We start from the raw sequence: 26,610 nt of genomic DNA on the forward strand, positions 1-26,610 counted from the left end.
CTGACCCCCTGCTGGTTTCACGGCACCTCATTCTATTTACGAGCGTATGTTTGTGCATATGCGTTACAAGTTCTGCCTCATGTTGTTATGTCAGTGTGTCATATATGCCTGCCTCATGGTTCTTAAACATATGTAATCTGTTAAAACAATTAGTATGTGTGGTGATGGTGGAGTGGGGGGACAAGCTAAAGTAGTGAAAAAAGGTATAATAGGAAATCAAAACAAAAGGGATCGGTATTAATGGTCCCAAGTCCTTTTCTCAGTAGTCTGTCTGTCATCTTTAAAGTCTTTTGACAGCCGCTGAGCCATGCTGGAAGAAGTTGTCAAACAACTTCCAATTGACCGACGTCTCTAGGGTCATACAGTTTCTGCAGCCGTCCTTTCTGCCCTCTGGTAGTGTGTTAGTTCAGCCGTCTTTAGTCCACCCCCTTGTCATCACAATTATTTCCCTGATGTTGCTCTGAGAAGCCCTAAAGGCACACAACGTTTGGTGTGGAATAATTCCCATCTCCCCAGGGCTTCGTCCAGGGCCCACAAGTGTGTGCTCGTACAGCTCCGATAGCCGGGGGTTTAGCCTGCGTCATCCTGAAAGGCTGAGGTGAGGATTTTCAGAAGAAGACCAGCTGGAGCTGGTTTTTTTTTTTTTTTTATGTCCAAGATGAGCAATTTTATGAGACAAACCCATCCTCATGATTGAGAATGACAGAAAAGGACCATAATCAAAAACAAGAAAGGTTATTTTCAGTATGAGGACCTGCAATTACTATGATTGGAGTCGAAACCTCAAACATTCTAAATTTAAAGTAGGATATACAGAAAACTCCAGCTTGCAAAACCAACAAGCAAAGGATCTTCGAGTTGCCTATCACTGTCAGCCTTTATTTAGTGATGGATGAAATACAAACTCTGGTTCTTTTGTGATCTGTAATGATTGGCCCACCTCCGTCTCCTAATACACTGCAACCATTCAGATGCAAACGTTACGTTTGTATTTAATGAGGCTTAATGGAAGTAACTGATATTGTCATGCGCATTGGGCTTGAGTCTAACTCGGATCTGTTTTAAGGTCCAACCTACTCGCCCCCAACCACTTTCACCCTCTTCCAAACCATCTACCTCAAAGACGCCAATGGGGGTAAAGGAAAACCTCTTGTTTAGTGGGCAGCAGCTTTAAGTACCTGTCTAGACTTCTTATGTTCTGCTCATGGGTAATGTAAACCACTCTTGTGGTGTGTGTGTGTGTGTGTGTGTGTGTGTGTGTGTGTGTGTGTGTCTTTTGTTTCTGTTCTAAAGCAGTCAAGAAGAATACACCAGAGATTGTGTGAGAAATAAACCATGGCCAAAGAATGAAGGTAACCTGAAGTGAAGGAAGTGCTGCCTTGTGTCTCACTAACAAGCTTCCCAAAGAACTTTCTCTGACAGAACTGGAGGATCATTTCCTTGATTGCTTCAGATCATATTCCACCTCTTTACCTGGTTGTTGGTGTTTGCACTAAGAGCATTATGTTCTTAGGAGAAGCCATGGCCTAAAGGTTAGAGAAGCAGTTTTAGGACCAAAAAGTCACCAGTTTGATTCCCTGGACCAGTAGGAATGGCTAAAGTGACCTTGAGCAAGGCACCTAACTCCAACTGCTCCCTGGGCTGCTGTGGGTATGTTCTATGTTGCTCTGGATAAGAGCGTCTGCTAAATGCCTGTAATGTTGATCAGTGCTTCGGTACGGCATTATCCAGGCATAAACAAGTTATCTTGTTGAATCTGGCTTATATTGTGAATGAACTGCTCAAAAGAAACCCATACAGGTTAATCCATGCTAAAACAAGTGGTCATTGTTGTAATCACCATCTATGGAATGATGGTGTACCATCCTTTTTGCTTCAGGAAGGTAAAATGTGGCTAAAAGCCAGCCTTCCATGCTCCAGGCAATCAGAATACCTTGTTCTATATGACTCTCGATCATGAAATCTGGTGAATTCCATGGGTGCCATGGTTATGCTGCAGCTGTTGAGTTGTTTCATAATGAATGTGTCTGGAAACCAACCAAACAGCCATCTGCCGCTCCACTCCTTTTTCATAAAACATTTCATCCCCCATTTCTTTGCAATGCATTTATTTAAGTTCATTAGTTCATGGCCTTGACTGGATTTGTTGCTCAGTGGATTTTCAGGGCAATGAACCACCTTATTCTTGGACTTTCTTTTGCTGAGACATGTCCGATCTTTCTTGTAACTGATTGTCAGGACCTTAGTTACCATGGTCAAGGGCTGTGGTTGAAGGGATTAACACGAGGGGAGGAAAAAAACACAGCGTCACCACGACAACTGTGCAGAAAGAAAGCAAGGAAGGGCTGGGGTTGGGCTGCCTGTTTTTTGCACACTTGTTTTCTTCGGTCTTGGCCCTGGATGGAGAACAATTACATGCCAGATTAGGAGCTTGGCCACAGTTGAGATATGCATTACTGGGTCTCGATTCTTGGAAGGGATAGATTCAGGCTCCCTGGAGAGTTCTTTGGGGGGACCTGACTGTGTTGTACAAGCGGACATGTTCTACCCTCAACATGGGTGGCGTCTTTCCGCCAATGTGGTAACATTGAGACTCGATGTTGCTCACTAGTGAATTCAGATTCACAAAAGTGAGCAGGTGGGTTGAACTATGGCAAGTGTTTGTTTGGGTTGTTTTTGTTGAACCGTTGCTAGGATGCGCATCCCGTTTTTTCAGTTCGCTACTGGCACCTGCTTAAACTGGTGACGCATTGTATTTTCACAGTTAAATCTTTTATCTGAAGGATTTAATTTTGGACGCACAATCTTATCCTTCAAGATTCTTTGTATCTAATTTCAGGAATTATTCAGGGCTGGCATAGTTGACCAGAAATCTCGAATTCATTTCTCTTCTTGGCTTACACACAGGTCTCTGTCCTTGATGTCATCAGTGCCTCCCTCATCACATTTCTCTGGGGTGAAATAAGTTTGGAATATCTGTGGAATTTCCTTCTGTGGTGCTAACCTTGTGTTCAGCTGCAGACGTGCGGTAATCTTTTAACTGACGCTGGTTCTCAGCCACTTGCTATTTCGATCCTGCTGCTCTTGGAGTGGAGCTACAGTAAGAGAAGCCAGATGAATTGAAGAGGAAGAAATTTGCCCAGCTGGGGTTAATGCCACAATTGGTTTCCTCATTGGCTTCTCTCATATGTGGCAGCAGGCACTTTCGAGCACTTGATTTATTAATGATGTGTTGGTGTATGTGGTAGAATTCTATCAGGATTTTTTGCTCTCGCATTGTTTTCCTCTCTGCCTGACGCTTTATAGAAGTAAATGCAAGGATACCTTGGTGTGCCATGTAGGTTTAAAGGTGTCTCTGTGGCACGTCTGGTCTTGCTGGAAGAAACCTGCATGTTTTAGCATATGCACTCAATCACTGGTGTATCCTTTGGGACTTTTTCTGAATCCCAGTAAGAGACGGAGGAGCCTTTTTGGTGCCATGATGCCTCTTACTGCTGACTCTTTCCTTTCATATTCTTCTCTTGCCTTTGTTTTGACAACCTTAAAAAGCTTGCTATCTTCACACTATTCAGATTACAAGCAATCTTGAACCTTCTTTGCTGACCACATTGGGATTAGCCAGTGATCCACATTGCCTGCCTGCCTTGGCACACATGCTAGCCTGCAGAAGCAAAACCCTGTCATTTTCAGGCCTTTCAGCCATATTTAGTGAAGGTTTGCTTTCAAGCAGACCTCGGTGAAGCAAGGTCGGTTTGCAGGCTCTGAGATGAGCTTCCCAGAACTTCTTTTTTGTTTGGTTTGGATTTGATGACAAGAGAAAGTGTGTGTGTGTGCTTGGATGAGTTTAACAGCAGATGGTAGTAATAAAGGTCAGGGTTTTTTTTTTTTTTTTTTGGGGGGGGGGAGTTTACAGGTAAGTACAGGTCTATTCTACACCCTTGGGCAGGGGGTTATTGGATGGGCTGTAGCTGGTACACACACACACACACACACACACGTTTTACTATCCTTCTGAGGACCTTCCCTTGACATCATTATTAATGCTGTGCCTGCACCTCAGCCTAACTCTAACCTTAACCTCAGTAATGAAAAGCTATCTATCTATCTATCTATCTATCTATCTATCTATCTATCTATCTATCTATCTATCTATCTATCTATCTATCTATCTATCTATCTATCTATGTCTAACAACAACGTTCTTTGTGGGGACCATCCAAATGTCCCCACAACGTTAAAATTGTCAGATTTGTGGAGAAGTCAGGTCCTTGTGGTCCTCACTAGTACATTTTCTTTCTTTCTCTCTTACGTTTGTTTTACTATCCTTCTGAGGACCTTCCGTTAATACAATTATTAATGCTGTGCCTGCACCTAAACCTCCATAACGAAAAGGAAACCTTTAGTCTCTTTTTGATTTTTGTTAAAAAACAACCATCACTTTTTCTTTTGTATATTTGGATGGTCCCCACAGTGTCAAAATTGTAAGAGTTTACTATCCTTGTGGAGACATTTGGTCCTCATTAGTACATAAAAGCACATACACACAAACACACAGGTTCCAACTCCTGTAGCACTGAGGTAGTAAACTCTATATGCATGTTGGTGTTAAAACTTGTAAAAGAAAAGAAACATGCTTCTTGAAAATCCTGCTCCAGTGTGTACCCGCACCCACGCATTGCCTCTGGCATACAACATTTACTAAACCACGTCATTACTACCTCTCCTGCTCATAAAGCACTAATCTCCACCTTCTTGGTCTCATTAAGGTCAGGAAAGCATTCTGCTCCCTAGCCATTTGCTGACTAAAAAACATTTTGTCTTATTTCTTTTCTCTAGTCCATCTTTTGTTTGGGGACCATTACTGAAAGGACCTGGCAGATAACTTTTAATTGGGTATGAAGAATCTCAAACAAACGAGACTAGGCAAGCCTAGCAAACGCAGCTCGTGGGGAATACTAACTGTGAAAACTGAAATCTTTAACCCTTGGCTTTCTGCCCTCTGGGGATTGAGGAAATAAAATCAATTTTTGTCTTTCAGATGTTTATGGAAACACAAAACTATTTAGTTTTGAACACAAAGGAGATCACAAACATCCCATTATAATACTAGCTTGCTAGCTAGGGGTTCAAGGTAGCTAATGCATGAGAGTTCATTTTTATATTCTTAAATGGGTTCTATCCACCTTTGTGATTCATTATTTATTAAAGAATGAGGCATCATACATTTTATTTTACGTTACATTTTTACTGTTATGAAACGTCCATGAGACGGGTTACTTCCTGTTATTGCTTGCATAATTATAACTGCTATAAGCAGTCGTTTCATCACATCTTTTTAATTTGTGCTAACAGCGGTAGCACAAATTGTTTCTCTCTCCCTCAGGATCTTTCTCCTTCTTCTCCTAACGATTTTTAGAATGCTATTTCTCCCTCAGTTTTCAACCAATCATCACCAAATTTCACATGAACAATCTCATTGGGCTGAAGTAACTTGCTATGACTTTTGGTGCTGATCTGGATCACCGAACCAGAATGATCCATGAAAAACAGGCTTTTTTTTCCCTCACTAAGCGTCTCTTACCGTTTCGGATCTATAGGGTATGGTGATGGACGTCCCAGTTTGTAAAAGCTAGCGCAAATCACTGTGACTTTAGTCACAGTATCTATCGCGTCTTTTTTTTTTCCTTTTTCTTAAAGTTAATACAAAAAAAAGGCAGCTTCCTCTGTTAACCACAAAGCCCTCCATCATGAAAACTATCCTCCCATTGGCTGTTACAAAAACTCGTACTGGAGATTCCTTCCATAAATGTTATATAAACATTTTCTTCACACAAATCAACAATTACACCCGTTTTTTTTTTCCAAACAGAATCAAGAATAAGGAACTTAAACTTGGATTTGTACTCGATGATTTATTAGTAACCAGGACCAGAACTATCTTTTTCTCTTCAGAATACTTTCAGTTCTGACAGTTTTTAAATGTTTTCAGCGTTTCTAAGAAAAGTGTATTCTTGATCTTCAAAAATGATGAAAAGCCAGAAGGAGGGAATGTGGTCAGCAGCTCCTTTTGGCTTTCTGAAAAGGGAAAAAAGAAAAAAAAATCCAGATGTTTAAGATTAAAAGGATAGTTATCAGGGCATATTTCACTCTATGGTTCATATTTTAGGTTCATCACCTCAAGATTTTATTTTATTTTAACAATTGGACTTTGGTTCCGAGTGATTGCTGGTTTGTTCAAAATGTCACCTTGTGAAACAAATTGTTTTGGGCCTCTGAGGTTCCAGCGTCTGTGATGAAATGTTCTATTTATTTATTTATTTTAATTAGAGAAGGTCTGAAGCCGAAGAGACAGGAGCTCTATTTGACAAACTTTATGGGAGAGCCAAAACAAACTTTGACCACACTTTGGCCTGGCTGTGTTAAGTTGAAAATGTGTCCAGGGCTGGCTGAATTAAGTGTTGTCATATACATAACATTACTTTTCTCCAAACCTCTCATTCCAAGACTTTTTTTTTTTTAAATATCTTCTGCTTGGGCATGTTTGTTAGTGAGCGAATTTAATCCTCCGTTTCCTATGGCACAGTGTCTTGGTCGTGAATCTGAGATCTTGACATGCAAACCCTTTTTTTTTTTTTGTTATTCTATTTTCAGGATCCAAATAAAATTGTACGTTTTAGCTGTACAAAAACGTTACAGTAAATATGGCTCTATTACATTTCAGTCAAGTCAGTACAAGAGTTAGAAGTGTGTCATAAAGCAGACAGGCTTTATACACTGCACTGCTGCCGTGTTGGGGGGGGGGTTAATGTTACTGAGAGAGCTTCTTGTTTGACAAAATGTAGACGGAAAAAAGGCATTTGGAAGAAAAAAAAAGTGCACAAGCTAAAGTAAATAGCCTAGCCCAATGGCTTTACAGTACATGGACGTTCACAAAATGCAACTTTCCCAAACACTTGCTAAAACTTCAATACGTGACTGTGATTTTATAATTCCTTAATTCCACTATGCAAATCAAGTTACACGGTATTTATATTTACAGTACTGTGCAAAAAATCTTAGGCACATGTAAAGAAATGCTATTGACCAAAATTGGCTTAAAAAAATAATGAAATTAAATGTTTCAACATAAAAAAAAAAACACTATGATAAGCAGTAAGCCATAATAAATGAAACAAAGTCAGTATTTGGTGCGAGACGACCCTTTGCTTAAAAAAAAAAAAATAGTAGTCTCGGGTCCAGTGAGTGCAGTTTGATGCGGAAATGAGCTGTAGGTTTGACTGAGCATCTTCCAGAACCAGCCCCAGTTCTTCTGGACACTTTGACTGTCACACTCGCTTCTTCATTTTGCACCAAAACCCAGCAGCCTTCATTATGATTTCTTTTTTAATCTGAAAAGTGCTCTCTTATGGAATATGCTAGCCTGGCAAGCCAGACTAAATGTGAATATTTAGTCTGGCCTCGATCCGTAGACATTTCCGAAGGGGGTAGGAGGAACAACCCGCTGTCTTTCAAACTGTCTCTGTGCGTATAGGCCAACGCTCTGACCAATCAGCGCAACAGTGACTGTGACGTAGTCAGAGCGACAGAAAGCAGTGGCGGAGACCTTGAAATAAATAATTTTTCAAAATGCGTATTAATTAATAAACAGGTTCTAGATATTAAGAAGTTTGGAGATAATGACCACAAGTTTGGAGTCTGTACCACATACACTCATTTTTTTTTTTCAAAGTGTTTTTCAAGGGTTTGCTTAAACTGTTTTTGAGAGTTTTTATTTAGTGGTGTTTGGTGAAATAATTTCCCTTAAATTTAAAATAACGGGAAAATAAGAAACAATCAAAAAGTAATGTTTCAAAGCTGTTTATTAATTCTTCGTACTGCACAAACTAGCCCCATCCTTTTGGCTACGAGCGGAGCCAGCTGGTAGATCAGACTTTTGCCATAGCCGGTCGGCAAAACAGCGAAAACGTCCTTCTTGAAAAGGAATGAGCGGAGAGCCTCTTCCTGCTCATGTTTCAACGAAAACTCCAAGTCTAATTCTTCTAAAACTGATTCCAAAGCGGAGTCAAACGCGCGCTGTTCACTAGCGGTAGCCATCTTTCCTGTTGTGCTTTCTCCAGCGTCGCGCAGCTTTGTCGTCACTCCTGCAAAAGCCCGCCCAAAGAATCCAAACAAAAACCTTGCATTGTGATTGGCGGGCACGATTTGATGCCCGGGGTGTTTTTGTTTATATGGTGCGAGGCTAGACCCACTCGCTAGGCAAAAATATTTTTGGCTGCTAGGCGGGTGGGTCTAGTTTACTAGGCTAGGAATATGCTGCTCAGATACAAACTTTTTTTTTTTTTTCTGTAACGTTTAATTTTGTGCTGGGGAAAAATACGAACGTTTGGAACTCCAAAATATTTTTGTAATGTTTTGACTTGATAATGATTGAATTCTCAATCCTGAATGGATGTTGAATAATTTCCGAGAACAGCATACACACAGAACATCTCCTACGGGTCTTAAAGGCAACATATTATACCTCTTTTCCACAAGTTAAAGGAATACTCCGGAGTGAAATGCTTTCTAGTGGCCCTTTTCCACTACCCTTTTTCAGCTCACTTCAGCCCGACACGGCTCGCGTTTCGACTATCTAAGAACAGCACGACTCAGCTCGCTTCAGCCCTACTCAGCACCCAAAACTCGCACGGTTTTGGAGTAGGGCTGAAGCGAGTCAAACCGAGCTGAGTGGGGCTAGGGGCGTGAGGAGACACTCCCCTGTGCACTGATTGGTGAGGAGGAGTGTCCTCACATGCCCACACACGCCCCGTGAGCACGCTGGGATCTGTAAACACCATAAACCCGGAAGAAGAAGAATTACGAATTACGAGAATTATGAAGCCTTATGCGCCTCGCCTCATCTATACGCTCTTGCCAGTATCTGTTGGCGTTGTCACCGACAACAAGCCACAGCACCAAGACCAGCAACACTAACGACTCCACGTCCTCCATGTTTATTGTTTACTCTCCGGGTTGTGAGACTACCGCTTAAAAGATCACTGATGTCACTGTTTGCGCCGCCTAACGACATCACCTGACGTCCACCCACTTTCACTAACTCCACCCAATGTGTCCACCCACTTCCAGCCAGCACGGTTCAGCGCGGTTGTAGTCGAAATGCAACCCCAACAGCCCCACTCAGCTCGACTCAGCCCAACTCAGCACGGCACGGCTCAGCCCAACTCAGCCGCATTGGTAGTGGAAAAGCGGCATAGGTCTATTTTCGCATTATTGGGAGTGCATACGTTGAGTTGCTACCACAATCACGTCAATCGGATGTCTTTTGAGAAAATTAGTTTTTTGCGATTTCAACCGGAAAGCGCTAACACGGCAGTGCGTGGGGCGTGTCTTTTTGCCGATACAAAACGCTAGTTTTAAAACCATTGCAAAGCTCAAAACAACATGACAGTTCTGTGGAAGTGAGTAGAGGGTTCCTACAAACAAAACGAAGTGTCCCTGGCTCTGCAAGTGCACGGACAGAGTGTGTAGAAGAGTAAATATAAAGCCAGTGACCTTACCTGAATTTGGTCTTCTCCAGACGCCATCTTCATGGGACAGTCCGTAAAAGTCGAGTGCTGAGTGCAGAGCCCATCCCGCTGGACTGTCCCATGAACATGGCGTCTGGAGAAGACCAAATTCAGGTAAGGTCACTGGCTTTATATTTACTCTTCTACACACTCTGTCCGTGCACTTGCAGAGCCAGGGACACTTCGTTTTGTTTGTAGGAACCCTCTACTCACTTCCACAGAACTGTCATGTTGTTTTGAGCTTTGCAATGGTTTTAAAACTAGCGTTTTGTATCGGCAAAAAGACACGCCCCACGCACTGCCGTGTTGGCGCTTTCGGGTTGAAATCGCAAAAAACTCATTTTCTCAAAACACAACCGATTGATGTGATTGTGGTAGCAACTCAACGTATGCACTCCCAATAATGCGAAAATAGACCTAGAAAGCATTTCACTCCGGCGTATTCCTTTAACCCAGTTCCCTGAGGTCTTAATGAAATGACTAGGGCATGCTTTGGTCAAAATACCACAAGGATAAAGCGCCACAGCTCCCTTCTTACCCTGTCTAAACAGCCCTGTTCAAAACTGCTCATTTTGAGCGCCTGTTTAAATGATAATGGGTCACTGCTTACCCCACCCCTCTCTTCCACTTGCCAATCAGATAGCATTATGAATATTGGCAATTCCCAAGCCAGGAGTGGGACTTGGCTGAGGGGCGGGATCATTCAAATGCGCTCCCCTTGTGACATAGAAAGGGGAGCTGAATCTGAATGACTTGTTGAAGGACATGTTTTCTGAAATAGGCAGAACAAAAGAAACGGACTGGGTGTCTTATTTCTAGATACCCAAATGTATGAACGCAAGCACTGAAAAAGTAAATTATTCATAATATAGCCCCTTTTAAAGCTAGATGACCTTTCGATTTCATAAAATCGGTGAAATTTAGTTCCCTCTGAAATGTGGTCATTGTGATATATGTTTATTTCTGTAATATCTGACAAAATATCAGGCCATTCTGTGGCTGGGAAGTTATTTAATTTGAGGGGATTAAAGCAAATAATATACATGAAATCGCTTGCTTTGCGCAGTCAAGCAGACAGAGGAAGTCCGTGTGTGTGCGCGCACATGCGCAGGTTTACCTTTGAGCGTGCACTAACAGTTCCATCATTCTGTCGCTAAACGAACAGCTTATCACACCGAGGTGCTCGCTGAGCGCCGATATTTATTAGTTTGGTCCTGCGTTTCCTTTCCTTTGTACTGTATATAACATAACGTCTTTTTCTTCTGGTGTTCCGTTACTGTAGTCGGTCTTTCACGTTTCATTCGCACACTCGCGTCCTCCGTTTTTCTCTCCTGTTTCAGATTTGTATCCCACAATGCCTTGCGCGAACAGGGAAAGCCCACCACGGGATGTAATGCATGACATAGTATCTTGAATTGGGTCATGGTGAAGCAGGAAAAAATAGCGGAGAATTTAGGGCCACGTGGCCTAAAATTCATTAATTGTTTTATTTAAAAAAAAACTAATAAAATTGGAAGTCTGTGATTCGAATTGAGTAGCTTTCGGTCCACTAAACAAAAATAATTGAGTGTCGGGGAAAATTCTTTTTATGATCTAAACTTGAAAAATCTGAATGGTCATCTATCTTTAATGTGACAGTCTTGGAGCCTGTGTGTATAATTTCCTAATTAGTCCACAGGACGTTTCCAGGAGATGGACATCTACTTTGCAGTGCTCCTTTCAGAGATTATTTCAGAAATCAGTGCCTGATGAGCTAATTAAAGTCTATACGTACGTTCTCATTAAGGTCAGTGCGACACTGCAGCAGCAGCCGCTTCGCAGCAAGAGTAAAGAGAGGCAACACTTTAAAATCTCAGTGCATGATTTATTTAATTTGGAATAAGTGCTGAACCCTTATACAGAGTCTCGGGAGACTCGATATGCGAAAGCATGCCGGATTTTTGAGTCATGTTCCAATCAAAGGCATTTCATACAACAATGTAGTTGCTTGTATTTTTTTATTTTTAAAATTATTATTATTCATAGAATCAGCATTAAATGAAACACATTATTATTGCTTATTGCAGTGGCCTATCTGGGGGACATAGCGCTAGATGAAGAGGACATGCGCATGTTTAAAGTGGACCGCATTATTGATGTCGTCCAGAAAACGGTGATAAACCTCAACCGCACAGACACAGGTAAGTTTGATTCAATCCAGAGTGACAACTTTAAGATGAATTGGAACGTAACATCGTAAACGTCGTCAAGGTGTTAAACATCCCAAGCTTGATGACGTTTGCTTGAGAATTTCTGCTCTTGTGAAAAGCAGTTCAATTCGAGTGACACTTTTTTGTACGTCTTGCAGTAAACGTTGATATTTAAGAGGCAGATGTACATGCAGGCGCAAATGCCTCCACTCTGTGGCTTTCTACAGCAGCCACACAGCAGCAATTTGCTATAAGTAGCAACATAAGTAGCACTGAATTCATGGAGAAAGATCTCTTAACCAGAAGAGCTTAGATTCCTGCTCCAGCTGAATTTCGGACCATAATTTCTACACAAGTCGAAAATCTCAACTAATTGTGGCTTATAGAGGCTAGGCAGCTGATTTGTGAACTTACTTTTAAAGATAATTACGTATATGAGAGAGAGGATCATGGTGATGGCTGTGACAGGATAAACATTTCTATAGACTTTGTTTGTTTGTTTTTCTAATTGATGTGTCTAATGTAAGTGGTTTGTGGATGTTCCTCAACATTAAACGTAACGTAACTACTGTATAAGTGGATAAAAAGTACAACTCCCATAGCCGGGAGCCAAGGAAGCAAAATTGGCCATGCTTTCTGGGTGGGAGGAGTTGGCCATACTCTCTCTCACCTGTCAATCATAGCCATGACACAAGCCAATCATGGATGTCTGTGAGGTCCTCTATGAGGAAGAGGGCAGGTGGCGATTTCCTCCGAGGGTGTTACGTTGCCCTGTGATGCAGCATGAGCAGCAGTTTGAAAAGATGCGGTTGGCTGGTTTCACGTGTCTTGGAGGAAGAACACGTTGATGTTAGAGTTCATCCTCCCTGGTTGGTGGCTGTTGTATGATCATGGAGAGCTGGCTGGTGAGCGGGAATTTGTGTGACCAAATTACGGAGGAAACTAATATATGGGGAAAAATTACAAAAATTAGGACTCTTCCTTCCTTCCCTCCCATCTCTCCTTTCCCTTCCCATTTGTGCTTTCCCCTTCCTTCCCTCCCTTCTTTCCCTTTCCTTCCCTCTCTTCCCTTCTCATGCCTGCTTTCCCTTCCTTCCTTCCTTGCCCGCCCTTCCTTCCTTCCTTCCTTCCTTCCTTCCTTCCTTCCTTCCTTCCTTCCTTCCTTCCTTCCCTGCTTTCCCTTCCAGTCCCTGCTTTCCCTTCCTTTCCTTCCTGTCCCTCCTTTCTTTTCCTTCCTTTCCCTCCCCTTCCTTCCTTCCTTCCTTCCTTCCTTCCTTCCTTCCTTCCTTCCTTCCTTCCTTCCTTCCCATCTTTCCCTTCCTTTCCCTCCTCTTCCTTCCTTCCTTCCTTCCTTCCTTCCCATCTTTCCCTTCCAGTCCCTGCTTTCCCTTCCTTCCTTCCTTCCTTCCTTCCTTCCTTCCCTCCCTTCCTTCCTTTCCTTCCTGTCCCTCCTTTCTTTTCCTTCCTTTCCCTCCTCTTCCTTCCTTCCTTCCTTCCTTCCTTCCTTCCTTCCTTCCCGCCTTCCTTTCCCTTCCTCCCATCCCGTCCCTTCCTTCCTTCCTTCCTTCCTTCCTTCCTTCCTTCCTTCCTTCCCATCTTTCCCTTCCAGTCCCTGCTTTCCCTTCCAGTCCCTGCTTTCCCTCCCTTCCTTCCTTTCCTTCCTGTCCCTCCTTTCTTTTCCTTCCTTCCTTCCTTCCTTCCTTCCTTCCTTCCTTCCTTCCTTCCTTCCTTCCTTCCTTCCCTTCTTTCTTCCTCCCTCCTCCTCTTCCTTTCCCTTCCCACCTACTTAAACAGTTGTAATAGTTGGAAATATGCTGTGGTATAAACGGATAAAAACACCTCATGGATAGTAACAGCAACTCTGCTGCCTGTCAGGCCGCATCACACAGCTCAGTATCTGGTTGAAATGTAGCACAATGCTAATGCACACGGATTAAATTAGCATGCTGCGGTCTGAAAGTCATTTTGAGAGCAGGTATTACGTTTGACGAAGTTGGTTTCTGCAAGTTGAAGCCAAAATCACATAATATACCAAGTCTTCATAGGTGAAACATGAAGTAAATCTGATTTGTCTTTGAATGTTTCTGTAAGTTTCTATAACTTGCCCTAATTCAACATGATTCCTGAGTAAATCTGATTATTTTTTAAATGAAACTAACGCAGGTGGATTAGCCAACGACACGAACCCGAACGCTGCCAGGTCCAATCAGCAGACCTCACAGCGCAGGAAGCGAGCAGCGACGTCCCGCCCTGAGAGGGTGTGGCCCGAGGGTGTAATCCCTTATGTCATAAGCGGCAACTTTAGTGGTAAGTGTGTTAATAAGCTCTTTAATTAGATGTGTACGTGTGCACACGTGCGTCCATGTTATTTTTAATGAGCAAGGACTTTACATAACTTTTATTTCCCTGTGTGTTTGTCTGAGGAGGGCTTAGATAATACAGTGTGCAAATATTTTTACATTGACCTTAATTGGCCAAGAAGGAACTTGCTCGGTGCTCTAATGCCGCTTTTCTACTACCAACGCGGCTGAGTTGGGCTGAGCCGTGCCGTGCTGAGTTGGGCTGAGTCGAGCTGAGTGGGGCTGTTGGGGTTGCATTTCAGCTACAACCGCGCTGAACCGTGCTGGCTGGAAGTGGGTGGACACATTGGGTGGAGTTAGTGAAAGTGGGTGGACGTCACGTGATGTCGTTAGGCGGCGCAAACAGTGACATCAGTGACCTTTTAAGCCAGGGGTGGGCAATTATTTTTTCCATGGGGCCACATGAGAAACAGAAAATTTTGTGGAGGGCCGGACCAAAAGGCTGAACTAAAAATTCTGCGTAATATTAATTGTATTTCTTTATATAAAGCAGTAAATAACATTGTTTTTACAAGCTGCTAAGACTGGTAAGAGTATGGAAAAAACGAGGTTGCCTTACAAAAAAAAAGGTCATTTATTCAATCAAATTTCCCAAAACAATGGTTAACAAAATGTGAACGTTTGTACCATTTTTTTCAGTCACATTCACCCCAAAACACAATAAAGACATCACAATATTGTCTTTCTACTCCAAATATCAAGCAAGATACGTCATATTTTAATAATGATGCCGTGTCGATTCAGTGTAGGTATCAGATCTACAGATCCGCTTGGGCTCTGGCGCTTGCTGGTGACGTCACACTATGTGATTGGCTGGACCGTTTGAAGGATGACGTACAAGTTTGTGGTTGGTCTGGACAAATTACGGAAGTAGTTATCGCGCGATTAGGTTTCGTGGGATTTCATGTCATGTTCATGTCGCACGCACTGCGTTTTTGATGAACACAACTTCAATATAAAAGCAATGCACAGTCAGTCCATGCATGAGGTAAAATTAGAAAATACGTTTATTTTGTAATTTCTCATTAACCTTACGCGGGCTGGTCAGAATGAACCAAAGGGCCGGATGCGGCCCGCGGGCCGTAAAATGCCCAGGTCTGTTTTAAGCGGTAGTCTCACGACCCGGATAGTAAAGAATAAACATGGAGGACATGGAGTCGTTAGTGTTGCTGGTCTTGGTGCTGTGGCTTGTTGTCACCGACAACGCCAACAGATACTGGCAAGAGCGTATAGATGAGGCGAGGCGCATAAGGCTTCAGAAATTCTCATAATTCGTAATTCTTCTTCTTCCGGGTTTACGGTGTTTACAGATCCCAGCGTGCTCGCGGGGCGTGTGTGGGCATGTGAGGACACTCCTCCTCACCAATCAGTGCACAGGGGAGTGTCTGCTCACGCCCCTAGCCCCACTCGGCTCGGTTTGGCTCGCTTCAGCCCTACTCCAAAACCGTGTGAGTTTTGGGTGCTGAGTAAGGCTGAAGCGAGCTGAGTCGTGCCGCTCTGAGGTAGTCGAAACGCGAGCCGTGTCGGGCTGAAGTGAGCTGAAAAAGGGTAGTGGAAAAGAGCCATAACATAGACACAGAGACCTCGAGCACCGAACGAGTTTCTGCACAAGGAGAAGTGCTTAGTCACCACATTCCTGCACCCTGCCTTCAGCTTCACATATATGACTGTAACTCAGGGTCTGGACTGGGCTTGTGCATCCAACTGCAGCTCATTAAAGTCAGAAAATGTAGCCGAAGGCGTGTTTTCATCTGTTCAGCCTCATGAAGTGCATATTTTTATGAATGTAAAACCTAACGCCAAACATCTTCTCTTAATTTGGAGAATGCAAAAATCTCACATGTGAAGTTCATGTAAATATTTTGTGTGTGTGCATGCACTCTACAGGCAGTCAAAGGGCCATATTCAGGCAGGCGATGAGACACTGGGAGAAACACACTTGTGTGACGTTCATCGAGAGAACCACAGAGGACAGCTACATCGTCTTCACCTACCGGCCGTGTGGGTGAGTGCGAACACGAGTGTTAATGTGTGTATATAAAGTGTGAACATGCCTCAGAGGTTTTTGTGTGTGTGTGTGTGTGTGTGTGTGTGTGTGTGTGTGTGTGTGTGCGCACAAGTGTTAATGTTGTGTTTTATATAAACGGTGATTATTTTTATTTCCTGGATGTATGTGCCTGACCTGAAGTTGTTTCAGCTATTAGCTGGAAGAAAAGTGTGTGTGTGTGCGTGTGCCTCCACAGTAGGGGAACTGGAGCTTTTGACTCTTTCAGGAAGAAATGGTGCTCGCTCACTCAGTGGGCGAGCGTCTTTTCACTTTTCTTTCTTGCTTTCTTTGCTTTTCACTCACTTCTTCCTGATTTATTGCCTAAGTGCTTTTCCATCCATCCTCTTCCACATGGCCATTGTTCTGCTTTTCCTTATCCTTCGTGTGTGTGTGTGTGTGTGTGTGTGTGTGAGGTTAATAGCCACACTGCTCTCTTAGCTCAGAAATCATTAGGATCGGAGCATGTCTAGTTTGTCGCTCCAACTTTTCTCATTTGAACACACATTTGTTAAAGTACATACACACACACATGCACAGGCACACCATGAGTCACGAGTTCAGATTTTAGTTTCTTCAGAGTGCAGTCAAGCGTTTCTCTGCCTCATTATTTTCACCTCAGCCGGAGTTCAGCTGCTTTGGCCTGGCGAGATGTTACCGAGCCATAAATAAACTTCATCTCCAGTAGACCATATGTTTGCAAACTCCAGCAATAAAATCTCCACGAAATAAACTTTTCCATTACAGTAAAGGAGGAAAAACGGTTTAAATGAATAGAAATAAATAAACAAAGTTCAAGTTGCCCTGCTGATTTTGATTACATAGAGTAGGTAACAAAGGAGAATTTTTCAGTCCTGTGTATAAAAATGAGTTGTGTCCGCCCCCCACCTCAGTTCGTACTTCATTCTAATCTCGGAGCATCCATCGAGTTATTATTGACCCTAGTGGTCAAAAACTGAAACTGCAACAAGGAAGGAATCGCAGTCCTTCATGCTCAGGGGAGGACCAACAGTTATTCTGCATTCGACTGACCTCGAAAGTAGAACCTCAGTCATTCAAATGACGTCATTTTTACCGACTTCCGCACAGAAGTTGCAAATGCATCTGATTTGTCGATTTTGATTTAAAGCAAATATTTAAGTTGTTCCACGAAATCGAGTCGTACATGAGCTGATAGCCAACAGCGCCTCGTCAACTATAAGCCGTGTATGACGAGATTGAACGGAATAACGGTTTTATTCTATCCACATTCACTGGATTTTGAGAAACGGAACATTTTTTTATTTTTATTTTTTTCAAACTCATCTCATCTCATTATCTCAAGCCGCTTTATCCTTCTACAGGGTCGCAGGCAAGCTGGAGCCTATCCCAGCTGACTACGGGCGAAAGGCGGGGTACACCCTGGACAAGTCGCCAGGTCATCACAGGGCTGACACATAGACACAGACAACCATTCACACTCACATTCACACCTACGCTCAATTTAGAGTCACCAGGTAACCTAACCTGCATGTCTTTGGACTGTGGGGGAAACCGGAGCACCCGGAGGAAACCCACGCGGACACGGGGAGAACATGCAAACTCCGCACAGAAAGGCCCTCGCCGGCCACGGGGCTCGAACCCAGGACCTTCTTGCTGTGGGGCGACAGCGCTAACCACTACACCACCGTGCCGCCCTTTTTTCAAACTCGATAAATAAAAACTTTATACAAAACGTCAGACAAAATAATTTCCACTTAGAATGTAAACAAACCGGCAAAATGACAGGAGCTATTTGTGGCAAATGCGATAATAATAATTCCTGAAAAATAAAAAGACACATTCTTACCATCAAATACTTTTAATTCCATATTTTGTTGCGTCTTTTTTTTTTTTGGGGGGGGGTATTTTCGAGTGGAGTTTTTATTTCGTCCTCGGCTGGTTCAGTAACGCTGTCCACCGTTTTCTTCTTCTATTTCTTCTTTAAGGTTTTTTTGGCAGTTGGCAAACCAACTTAAAGGTGCATTACCGCCACCAACTGGGCTGGAGTGTGGAACAGGAGATTTTTTTTTTTTGTTTTGGGGGGGGACTATATTCTTTTAGCCATTTCTGTTTCTTTTAAAAACAGTGATATATCTGACTTGATGCGCTCTGCCATTTTGTTTTTCTCTACTCACGGTATATGAGCTGATATCCTAGTAGTAGAGTAGCCAATCAGAGCGCGTGACTGGTCATATCCTGTCAATGTGGATAGAATAATTCTTTATGTACAGTATAACTGATTGATTAATTGAGAAGATAAGAAATAAGAGCAGATGTGAGCAGCCATGTTGATTTTGACATCACTTCCTGAACTTGATGAGACCATCCCAAGTTCCAGTGGTGACGTTGTTTCCACACCATGCAAAGGCTGAGGAAAAGAAGACCGAAAACAAACTGTTTCCAAAATGTTTTGGGCTAGTTTCAGGACTTTTGTGTCGGTTTTGAGATTCTGCTGAAATCTAAACGTGTAATAGCGTCTTTGACTGAATTCTGTTTGAGGCTGTGTTAGCATGTTAGCATGCAAACAGTTCGCATGTTTGTCAAAGAATGTTAGACTTAGCATGTAAGCACGTTGGCCGTTAGCATATTAGTTTCAGTGTGTTAGCATGTTAACAGTTAACATGTTTGTCATGAGCATGCTAGCTGTTAGCATGTTAGCATTAGCATGTTAACAGTTAGCCAAGGTATGTTAGCGTGTTCACCTTAGCATGTTAGCTGTTAGCATATTAGCCTTAGATTGTTAGCATTTTAACAGTTAGCATGTTAGCTGTTAACGTGTTAGGCTTAGCATGTTAGAATGTTAAATTTTAGCATGTTAGCATGCTAGCTCTCAGCATGTTCGCATGCTAGCTGTTAGCATATTAGCCGTTAGCATATTAGCCTCTGTGTTAGCATACTAACAGTTAACATTAGTCATTAGCATGTTAGCTGTTAGCATGTTAGTATTAGCATGCTAGCATGTTAACAGTTAGCCATGGTATGTTAGCATTTGCCTTAGCATGTTAGCTTGCTAGCTGTCAGCATGCTAGCTGTTAACATGTTAACAGTTAGCATGCTAGCTGTTAACTTGTTAAGCTTGGCATGTTAGCATGCTAGCTGTTAGCATGATAGTTGTTCTGCTGCAGCTCAGCAAGCACACTATGAATTTTCTCTGCGGAAATGCAGTCTAGTTATTAATGTCATCCTGCACCATTAAAATCTACAGTCACAAGCCGCTGGGGTTTTTAAAGTCATTGAGGATGTTTAACGTGCTTATTAACGACCGATCACGACATTACTGTCGATTTATTTCACATGAAACTCCATCACATTCTTCCAGGCTTTGAGTCTGTTTAGCTATAAGATGGATGGATGAAATTGGTAACGTTGTCCAGAAAAATTCCAGTTCTTTGAGCCAGCATTAATACACAAACTGGAATAGAACAGACGCAGCACTTGAACCACACACTGCTAATAATAAGGGTGTGTTATTTATATCCGTAGCGGTCGGATTGCGTGTGAATGTGCGAGAGTGCAGATTTAATGGATCGGCGCTTGAGCAAGAACCTGGAGGCTGGTGTGATAAAGTACAGCAGTGTGTTTTCTGCCCTGTGCGCCTCACCGCTAGTCGTTTTTAGCTCTGTGGAGATACAGGGGGCCTTTTCTTAAAGTGCAGCCAACAACAGGGGTGTGTGTGTGTGCGAGTTATACAGAGGGGCCCCCCCCCCCCCTCGCCCCCCAACAAAACTAATCAAGTTCTGATGAGTACTTGGGCGGCGGCCCGGGGGGGGGGGGGGGGGGTTAGAAGTATGTGTGTGAAAAACCTCTGTCTTCTCAGTGTAAAGTTCAAGGCGTCATTTCTGGATCCTGGATTCTTAATAATTAGAGAGTGGCTTGTTACACCTACAAAAGAACAGACTGTTTGGGTGTGTGTGTTTGTGTGCAATTGTGTGTTTGTTTGTGTCTGTGTGTGTGTGTAATTGTACTTGCTACATATTGAGGACCGGAATATGTTTTTTACCAACAGAGTGAGGACTTTTTTTGGGAAGTCAGGACCTTTTGGCTGGTTCTCACTTCTTCAGAGGGCTGTTTGAGGGTTCAGGTTAGAATGAGGTTTAGGTGAGGGTTGGGGTGAGGCATTTAGTTGTGATGGTTAGGGTAAGGGGTTAGGGGATGCATGATGTCCATGAGTCCCCACAAAGATGGAAGTACAAGTGTGTGTGTATGAGAGAGAGAGAGAGAGAGAGAGAGAGAGAGATCCTCCTGCAATGTCAGGTTGTGTTATGTCTTTCAATATTATAGTGTTTGTGCTCTGAATAAACACAGACACAACGACACAAAGTGTTTGGAGTCACGGATGGCCGTTATTGTGTCTGCTGCAGCATGAGGATTATTTCCGACCAGGGATTAGACGCATAAAAACGCAGGCGTAAATGCACCCAAGACTCATTTCCAATAGACTTAAAGCCGATCATTCAGCCACTTCAGGAGTTTAGAAATTCGCCAAATATTACAAATGTAATTATCCAGTGTTTTGCTCTGGAGCACACAGTTTTCCATGACCTCTATATCTAAACTTCCCAGACAACTTCACCACCTGCGCAAATGTAATTTCATAAAAGGGGTTGGTCAGTTTGTTCTCCAGATCCTCAACTTGCCTTTTGTAGGTAATGTTCAAGGAAAAAACAAAAAAACACTGACACTCCTGTGTTCAGGATGACAGCTGTATGGTGCACAGGGTCTGAACACTGGGGCACTTTGAACGGTCTGCAAAATCACCAGACCACAATTCTGGAGAGCCCTGAGGTCCTGGAGAGCCCTGAGGTCCTGGAGAGCCCTGAGGTCCTGGAGAGCCCCTGTCTTGCACGTTTTAGTGATTTCCCCAGCCAGTTAATCGTATCCGGTGTATTAGCACAGGAACAACACTAAAACGTGCAGAACAAGGGGTAGTCCAGGACCAGGGTTGGGAACCTGCTCCACAGAAAACTTGCACAATTATTTGGTAACAGAACCAGGAACTCATGACGCTGTTCGACAAGAGATGTAACCAAGTAGCATTTAGTTGGTGTCCATAAGTTTGCTTATAGGCAATCTGATACCACCAGGTACTACCTTCCAAAACAAATCACGCATGTCTCTCGCCGTAGCGTCAACAGGATTTTGAAATAAACGCCCCAGACCCTCCTTGAGTCCCATGGAGGAGGAAGCGCCACTATATTGAATTGCATCGCATCATATTTTGTGCATTGCATCATATTGCGCTGCATTACAATAGGGATGAATTATATTGTATCGCATTAGTAGTTGCTAGATATGTACAGTACCAGTCAAAAGTTTGTATACCCTTACTCTACTAATTCATAGTTTTTTTTTTTTTTCTGGATTATAACTATTTTCTACACTGTAGAACAATACTGAAGACATCAAAACTATGAAATAGCGCAGGGAATTATCTGGTAAACAAAGTGGTTTTAAAGGTCCCATGGCATGAAATTTTCACTTTCTGAGGTTTTTTAACGTTAAAATGAGTTCCTCTGACCTTCTTAAGTCACCCCAGTGGCCAGAAATTTCATAATGTGTAAACCAAACTATGCCCACCCTTTGTCAACATTTGAGAATGGCGCGTCAAAATGGCGCAATGATGGGCTCTTCCCTTTACTACGTCAGCAAGGGAGATGATTCCTACGCCCCCCCTCTGGATTCCCACCCACTGTATGGATTGCCCGCCCAGCTCAAAAGTTGCCACCAAACATGGAAATTGCGCTGTACATGGATGTGACAACACAGAAAGGAGTCTGTTTTTACTGCCGACGGGAGAGCCCCTGAAGACGCAGTGGCTTAATTTTATTTACTTCAATAATACGCCGTCGAGTCTACCTAAGACGGTGTATGTTTGTCGGAAGCATTTTCCTGATGAATGTTTCCACAACTTGGGCCAGTACAGGGCAGGTTTTGCACATCAACTGTCACTGAAGCCTGGGTCCGTACCAAGCATCCCTGCCGCATCAGCCACAAACACCGAACAAGTAAGTGTATAACTGTTAAGTCGTTTTGCCGTGTTTTAAAATCGGTGCGTTAGCCTAGCAATGGCTACATTAGCTGTGCAGCTAACCGCTTCCTGCAGTTAGCCAGGTACTCTGCGCTACAAAACCAAAAAGCATGCAGCATGCTCTGTTATAATAGCCAATCAAAACAGTTTTTACAAAGACACCCACATTCTTTTTTTTAAGTCACTCGTTCATTTTATTTGTTTGTTCAGTAAAAACCCAAACATTTGTTGAATTTATTTTATTTCCCCGCGTCGCACCTTAATGACGTCAGCGCGCGGTATTTTTCCCTTCGCGGTTTGTTCCTTCTCTCTCGCCATAGTAAGACACCCACATCCGCTTGTTCTGACCCACTGGAGGTAGCGGCACAGTGCTGTTAGCCAATCAGAGGTAACACGTTTACATGTCATGAATATTAATGATAAGAGCTGAAATCCTGTCGCTCTCCCGCCACCCGCTCCTCCACCAAACTAGAACAGCCTGAAACAGGAGAACCACAGCATTTTTTTCACCAAAACCGGCTCACAGGGCATTCATTCATACTAGAGACCACCGCACAATTAATGAAAAAACGATGCCATGGGACCTTTTAAAAAAAAAAAAAACAAGGTGTGTTTCAGATTCTTCAGAGTCACCACCGTTTACTTGGATGACACTTTGCATGCTATTTGTATTATCTTAACCAGCTTCATGAGGTAGTCACCTGGAATGCTTTTCAATTAACAGATGTCTCATCTCATCTCATTATCTCTAGCCGCTTTATCCTTCTACAGGGTCGCAGGCAAGCTGGAGCCTATCCCAGCTGACTACGGGTGAAAGGCGGGGTACACCCTGGACAAGTCGCCAGGTCATCACAGGGTTGACACATAGACACAGACAACCATTCACACTCACATTCACACCTACGCTCAATTTAGAGTCACCAGTTAACCTAACCTGCATGTCTTTGGACTGTGGGGGAAACCGGAGCACCCGGAGGAAACCCACGCGGACACGGGGAGAACATGCAAACTCCACACAGAAAGGCCCTCGCCGGCCACGGGGCTCGAACCCGGACCTTCTTGCTGTGAGGCGACAGCGCTAACCACTACACCACCGTGCCGCCCCAATTAACAGATGTGCCTCGTCAAAAGTTAATTAGTGGACGAATTTCTTGGCTTCTTAATGCGTTTGAGATCAAAGAATAAATAATAACAATACAGTAAACAGCCCTATTCTACACCACAACTGTAGTAATCCATGTTATGACATCCATCATTACTTTAAGTTACTTAAAGTGATCTTGTAATTAATAAAAATAAAGAAAAACCATTGAATTAGGAGGGGTGTCCAAATTTTTGACTGGTACTGTGTCTTTTTAATCTATCGGATCGTTGGCAGTGCACCAAGATGTGTGTTGCATCGGCATCAGTGATGGACATGAACATCCCTAATGCCTAGTGATGTATATAAGTAAAGTGCAGATCCAAACTGTGAACAATGGAATATGTTTCGTCACAGTATGTGAACAAGAGTGCAAAAGTGGTAACAGTGTCCTGTGTTGCCACATGCCCAAACGTGACAGAAAAATGTCCAGAGATTGTCCATGAGTGTCTGTGAGGTGAGCAGTGTGGGAGTATGAGTGTGGGTGGTGGTGGAGACAGGAGTGAAAGAGTGTTGTCCAATGAGTTAGTTAATTAAATATCAGTCAGCTTGCTTGCAGCCATGGCCTGAAGGTTAGAGAAGCAGCCTTGGGCCCAAAGGGTCACCGGTTCGATTCTCAGGACCAGCAGGAAAAATGTGAGGGGAGTTGAGTGAATGAACAGCATGTTCTCCTCCCTTGGTATCATGGCTGATGTGGCCTTGAGCAAGGCACCTAACCCTCAACTGCTCCCTGGGCGCTGTAGCATAGCTGCCCACTGCTTCAGATGGGTTAAATGCAGAGGAGGAATTTCACTGTGCTTGTGTACATGTGACAAAGTTGTCGTCGTCTTCTAACAAGTGTAAATTCCTTTCACAAGCTTTGATTATGTTGTTGGATAGTTATGTGCTGTTGTGAAATAGACATAAGCATAAAAGATTCGGTTTATCAGATACTGGCTGTCAATGAAAACCTCCATCATGATCCATCACCACCAGACGGTGGTTTCATCATGGTCACTTTCTTAGGTCTTGCAAAATTATGATTTCTGACATACCAGCTGTTTTTTTGCACAGAACCTGAACTGAGGGCTGTTCCAAGCTGCACATTGTGTGAGATACAACAATCTTGACTCCAAATACAAATGCATGTGTTATCAGGATACAATCCAGAAGATGCATAAACATGGTGCAGGTTCACGCTTGACTGACCTGGCAATGTTACTTTGATGATATCAGACAAAACAATGATTAGCCCCTAACCTGCCGAGAACTTTAAATGAATGTTTTGAAAGACAACTCTGAAAATCTGAACATTGTAACTCTTCCCCTTAGGTGTTGCTCGTATGTGGGCCGCAGGGGAGGAGGACCCCAGGCCATTTCCATTGGTAAAAACTGTGACAAGTTTGGAATTGTGGTGCATGAGCTTGGTCATGTGATTGGATTCTGGCACGAGCACACGCGGCCGGACCGAGATGACCATGTCAGCATTATACGGGACAACATTCAGCCTGGTAAGATAAACTTCAGAAATTGTTATCTCAGAATTAATCAGCAAACTGTGTTTACCAACATCACTAAGCGTTCACTTTGTAGCTAATCAAGCCAAGAGTTCGCTTATACCAACCAAGCAACCGGCAAGTTACGGGTTATAATGTTGGGTATAAGATGGTAGTTTTTTTTTTTTTTTGTGAGCAGTTTTCTAGGTTCCTTTTCAGTATGATTAAACATGGCCACAAACGACTTCTGACTAGTACTAAAGGCAATTACTAGTCCTCCCTTTTTAGATGTCGCTCTATCGGTTAACTTTTGCTATGTAGTACAGTGTTTCATATCTCATTCCTGTTTTATCGATATCGATTTGGAAATAAATCACATTTGATTGAGTCAGATTGTTAGCTTGTGAATTGAATCAAATTGGGATATCTATGCCATTACCCAGCCCTGTAAGACATTACAGGTTGAAGCAAGGTCATTTTTTTTTTCCAAATTACATCTTGAACATGTCTTCTCCTAAACTGTCACAATTAAAAAAATATCAATGTCAAATCTCAACAGAAGACTCATTACTGAAACTTAAGTTAAAAAAGGCTTAATCATATCATGCATTATATCCCTGAAAAGTTTGTTTCCTGATGTCCAGTACTTAGGCACGTATAAAGAAATGCTGTCGACCAAAAATGGCTTCAAAAAATAATGAAATGAAATGTTTCAACATTTAAAAAAAAAAACACTATAAACACTAAGCAGTAAGCCATAATAAATGAAACAAAGTCAATATTTGGTGTTAGACCAAATATTCTTTGCTCTTAAAAAAAAAAAAAAAAGTAGTCTGAGGTCCAGTGAGTGCAGTTTTATGCGGAAATGAGCTGCAGGTTTTACTGAGCATCTTCCAGAACCAGCCCCAGTTCTTCTGGACACTTTGACTGTCATACTTGCGTCTTCATTTTGCACCAAAACCCAGCAGCCTTCGTTATGATTTCTTTTTTTAATCTGAAAAGTACTCCGTAAAAAAAAAACCCTGTAAAAAAAGTTTTGGGTTTTTTTTCTGTAAAATTTAATTTTGTGCTGGAAAGCGAGTGAATGTTTGGACTCTAAAATGTTTTTTGGACTGACTCGATAATGTAGAAGTCATAAAATAGAAATCTATAGCAAAATTTGTATAAAAAAAAAGGGGGCCTAAGACTTTTGCACAGTACTGTGTGTGTGTGTGTGTGTGTGTGTGTGTGTGTGTGTGTGTGTGTGTGTGTGTGATATATACACAACCCCGATTCCAAAAAAGGTGGGACAAGGTACAAATTGTAAATAAAAACGGAATGCAATAATTTACAAATCTCAAAAACTGATATTGTTTTCACAATAGAACATAGACAACATATCAGATGTCGAAAGTGAGACATTTTGAAATTTCATGCCAAATATTGGCTCATTTGAAATTTCATGACAGCAACACATCTCAAAAAAGTTGGGACAGGGGCAATAAGAGGCTGGAAAAGTTAAAGGTACAAAAAAGGAACAGCTGGAGGACCAAATTGCAACTCATTAGGTCAATTGGCAATAGGTCATTAACATGACTGGGTATAAAAAGAGCATCTTGGAGTGGCAGCGGCTCTCAGAAGTAAAGATGGGAAGAGGATCACCAATCCCCCTAATTCTGCGCCGACAAATAGTGGAGCAATATCAGAAAGGAGTTCGACAGTGTAAAATTGCAAAGAGTTTGAACATATCATCATCTACAGTGCATAATATCATCAAAAGATTCAGAGAATCTGGAAGACTCTCTGT

General features: G+C 42.6%; 1 protein-coding gene across 1 annotated transcript in view; it reads left to right on the forward strand.

Annotated features, from left to right (window-relative positions):
- The window catches only part of bmp1a (bone morphogenetic protein 1a), a 169,187-nt gene that overhangs the window by 19,261 nt on the left and 123,316 nt on the right, over positions 1-26,610 (forward strand). Inside the window, exons 2-5 of the mRNA XM_060931318.1 lie at positions 11,633-11,746; positions 13,919-14,062; positions 16,003-16,120; positions 24,661-24,839. Of these exons, the coding sequence (XP_060787301.1) occupies positions 11,633-11,746; positions 13,919-14,062; positions 16,003-16,120; positions 24,661-24,839 (555 nt within the window). The remainder of the gene's footprint in view (positions 1-11,632; positions 11,747-13,918; positions 14,063-16,002; positions 16,121-24,660; positions 24,840-26,610) is intronic.

The sequence above is a fragment of the Neoarius graeffei genome, chromosome 10 (genome assembly GCF_027579695.1).
Source record: "Neoarius graeffei isolate fNeoGra1 chromosome 10, fNeoGra1.pri, whole genome shotgun sequence".
NCBI lineage: Eukaryota > Metazoa > Chordata > Actinopteri > Siluriformes > Ariidae > Neoarius > Neoarius graeffei.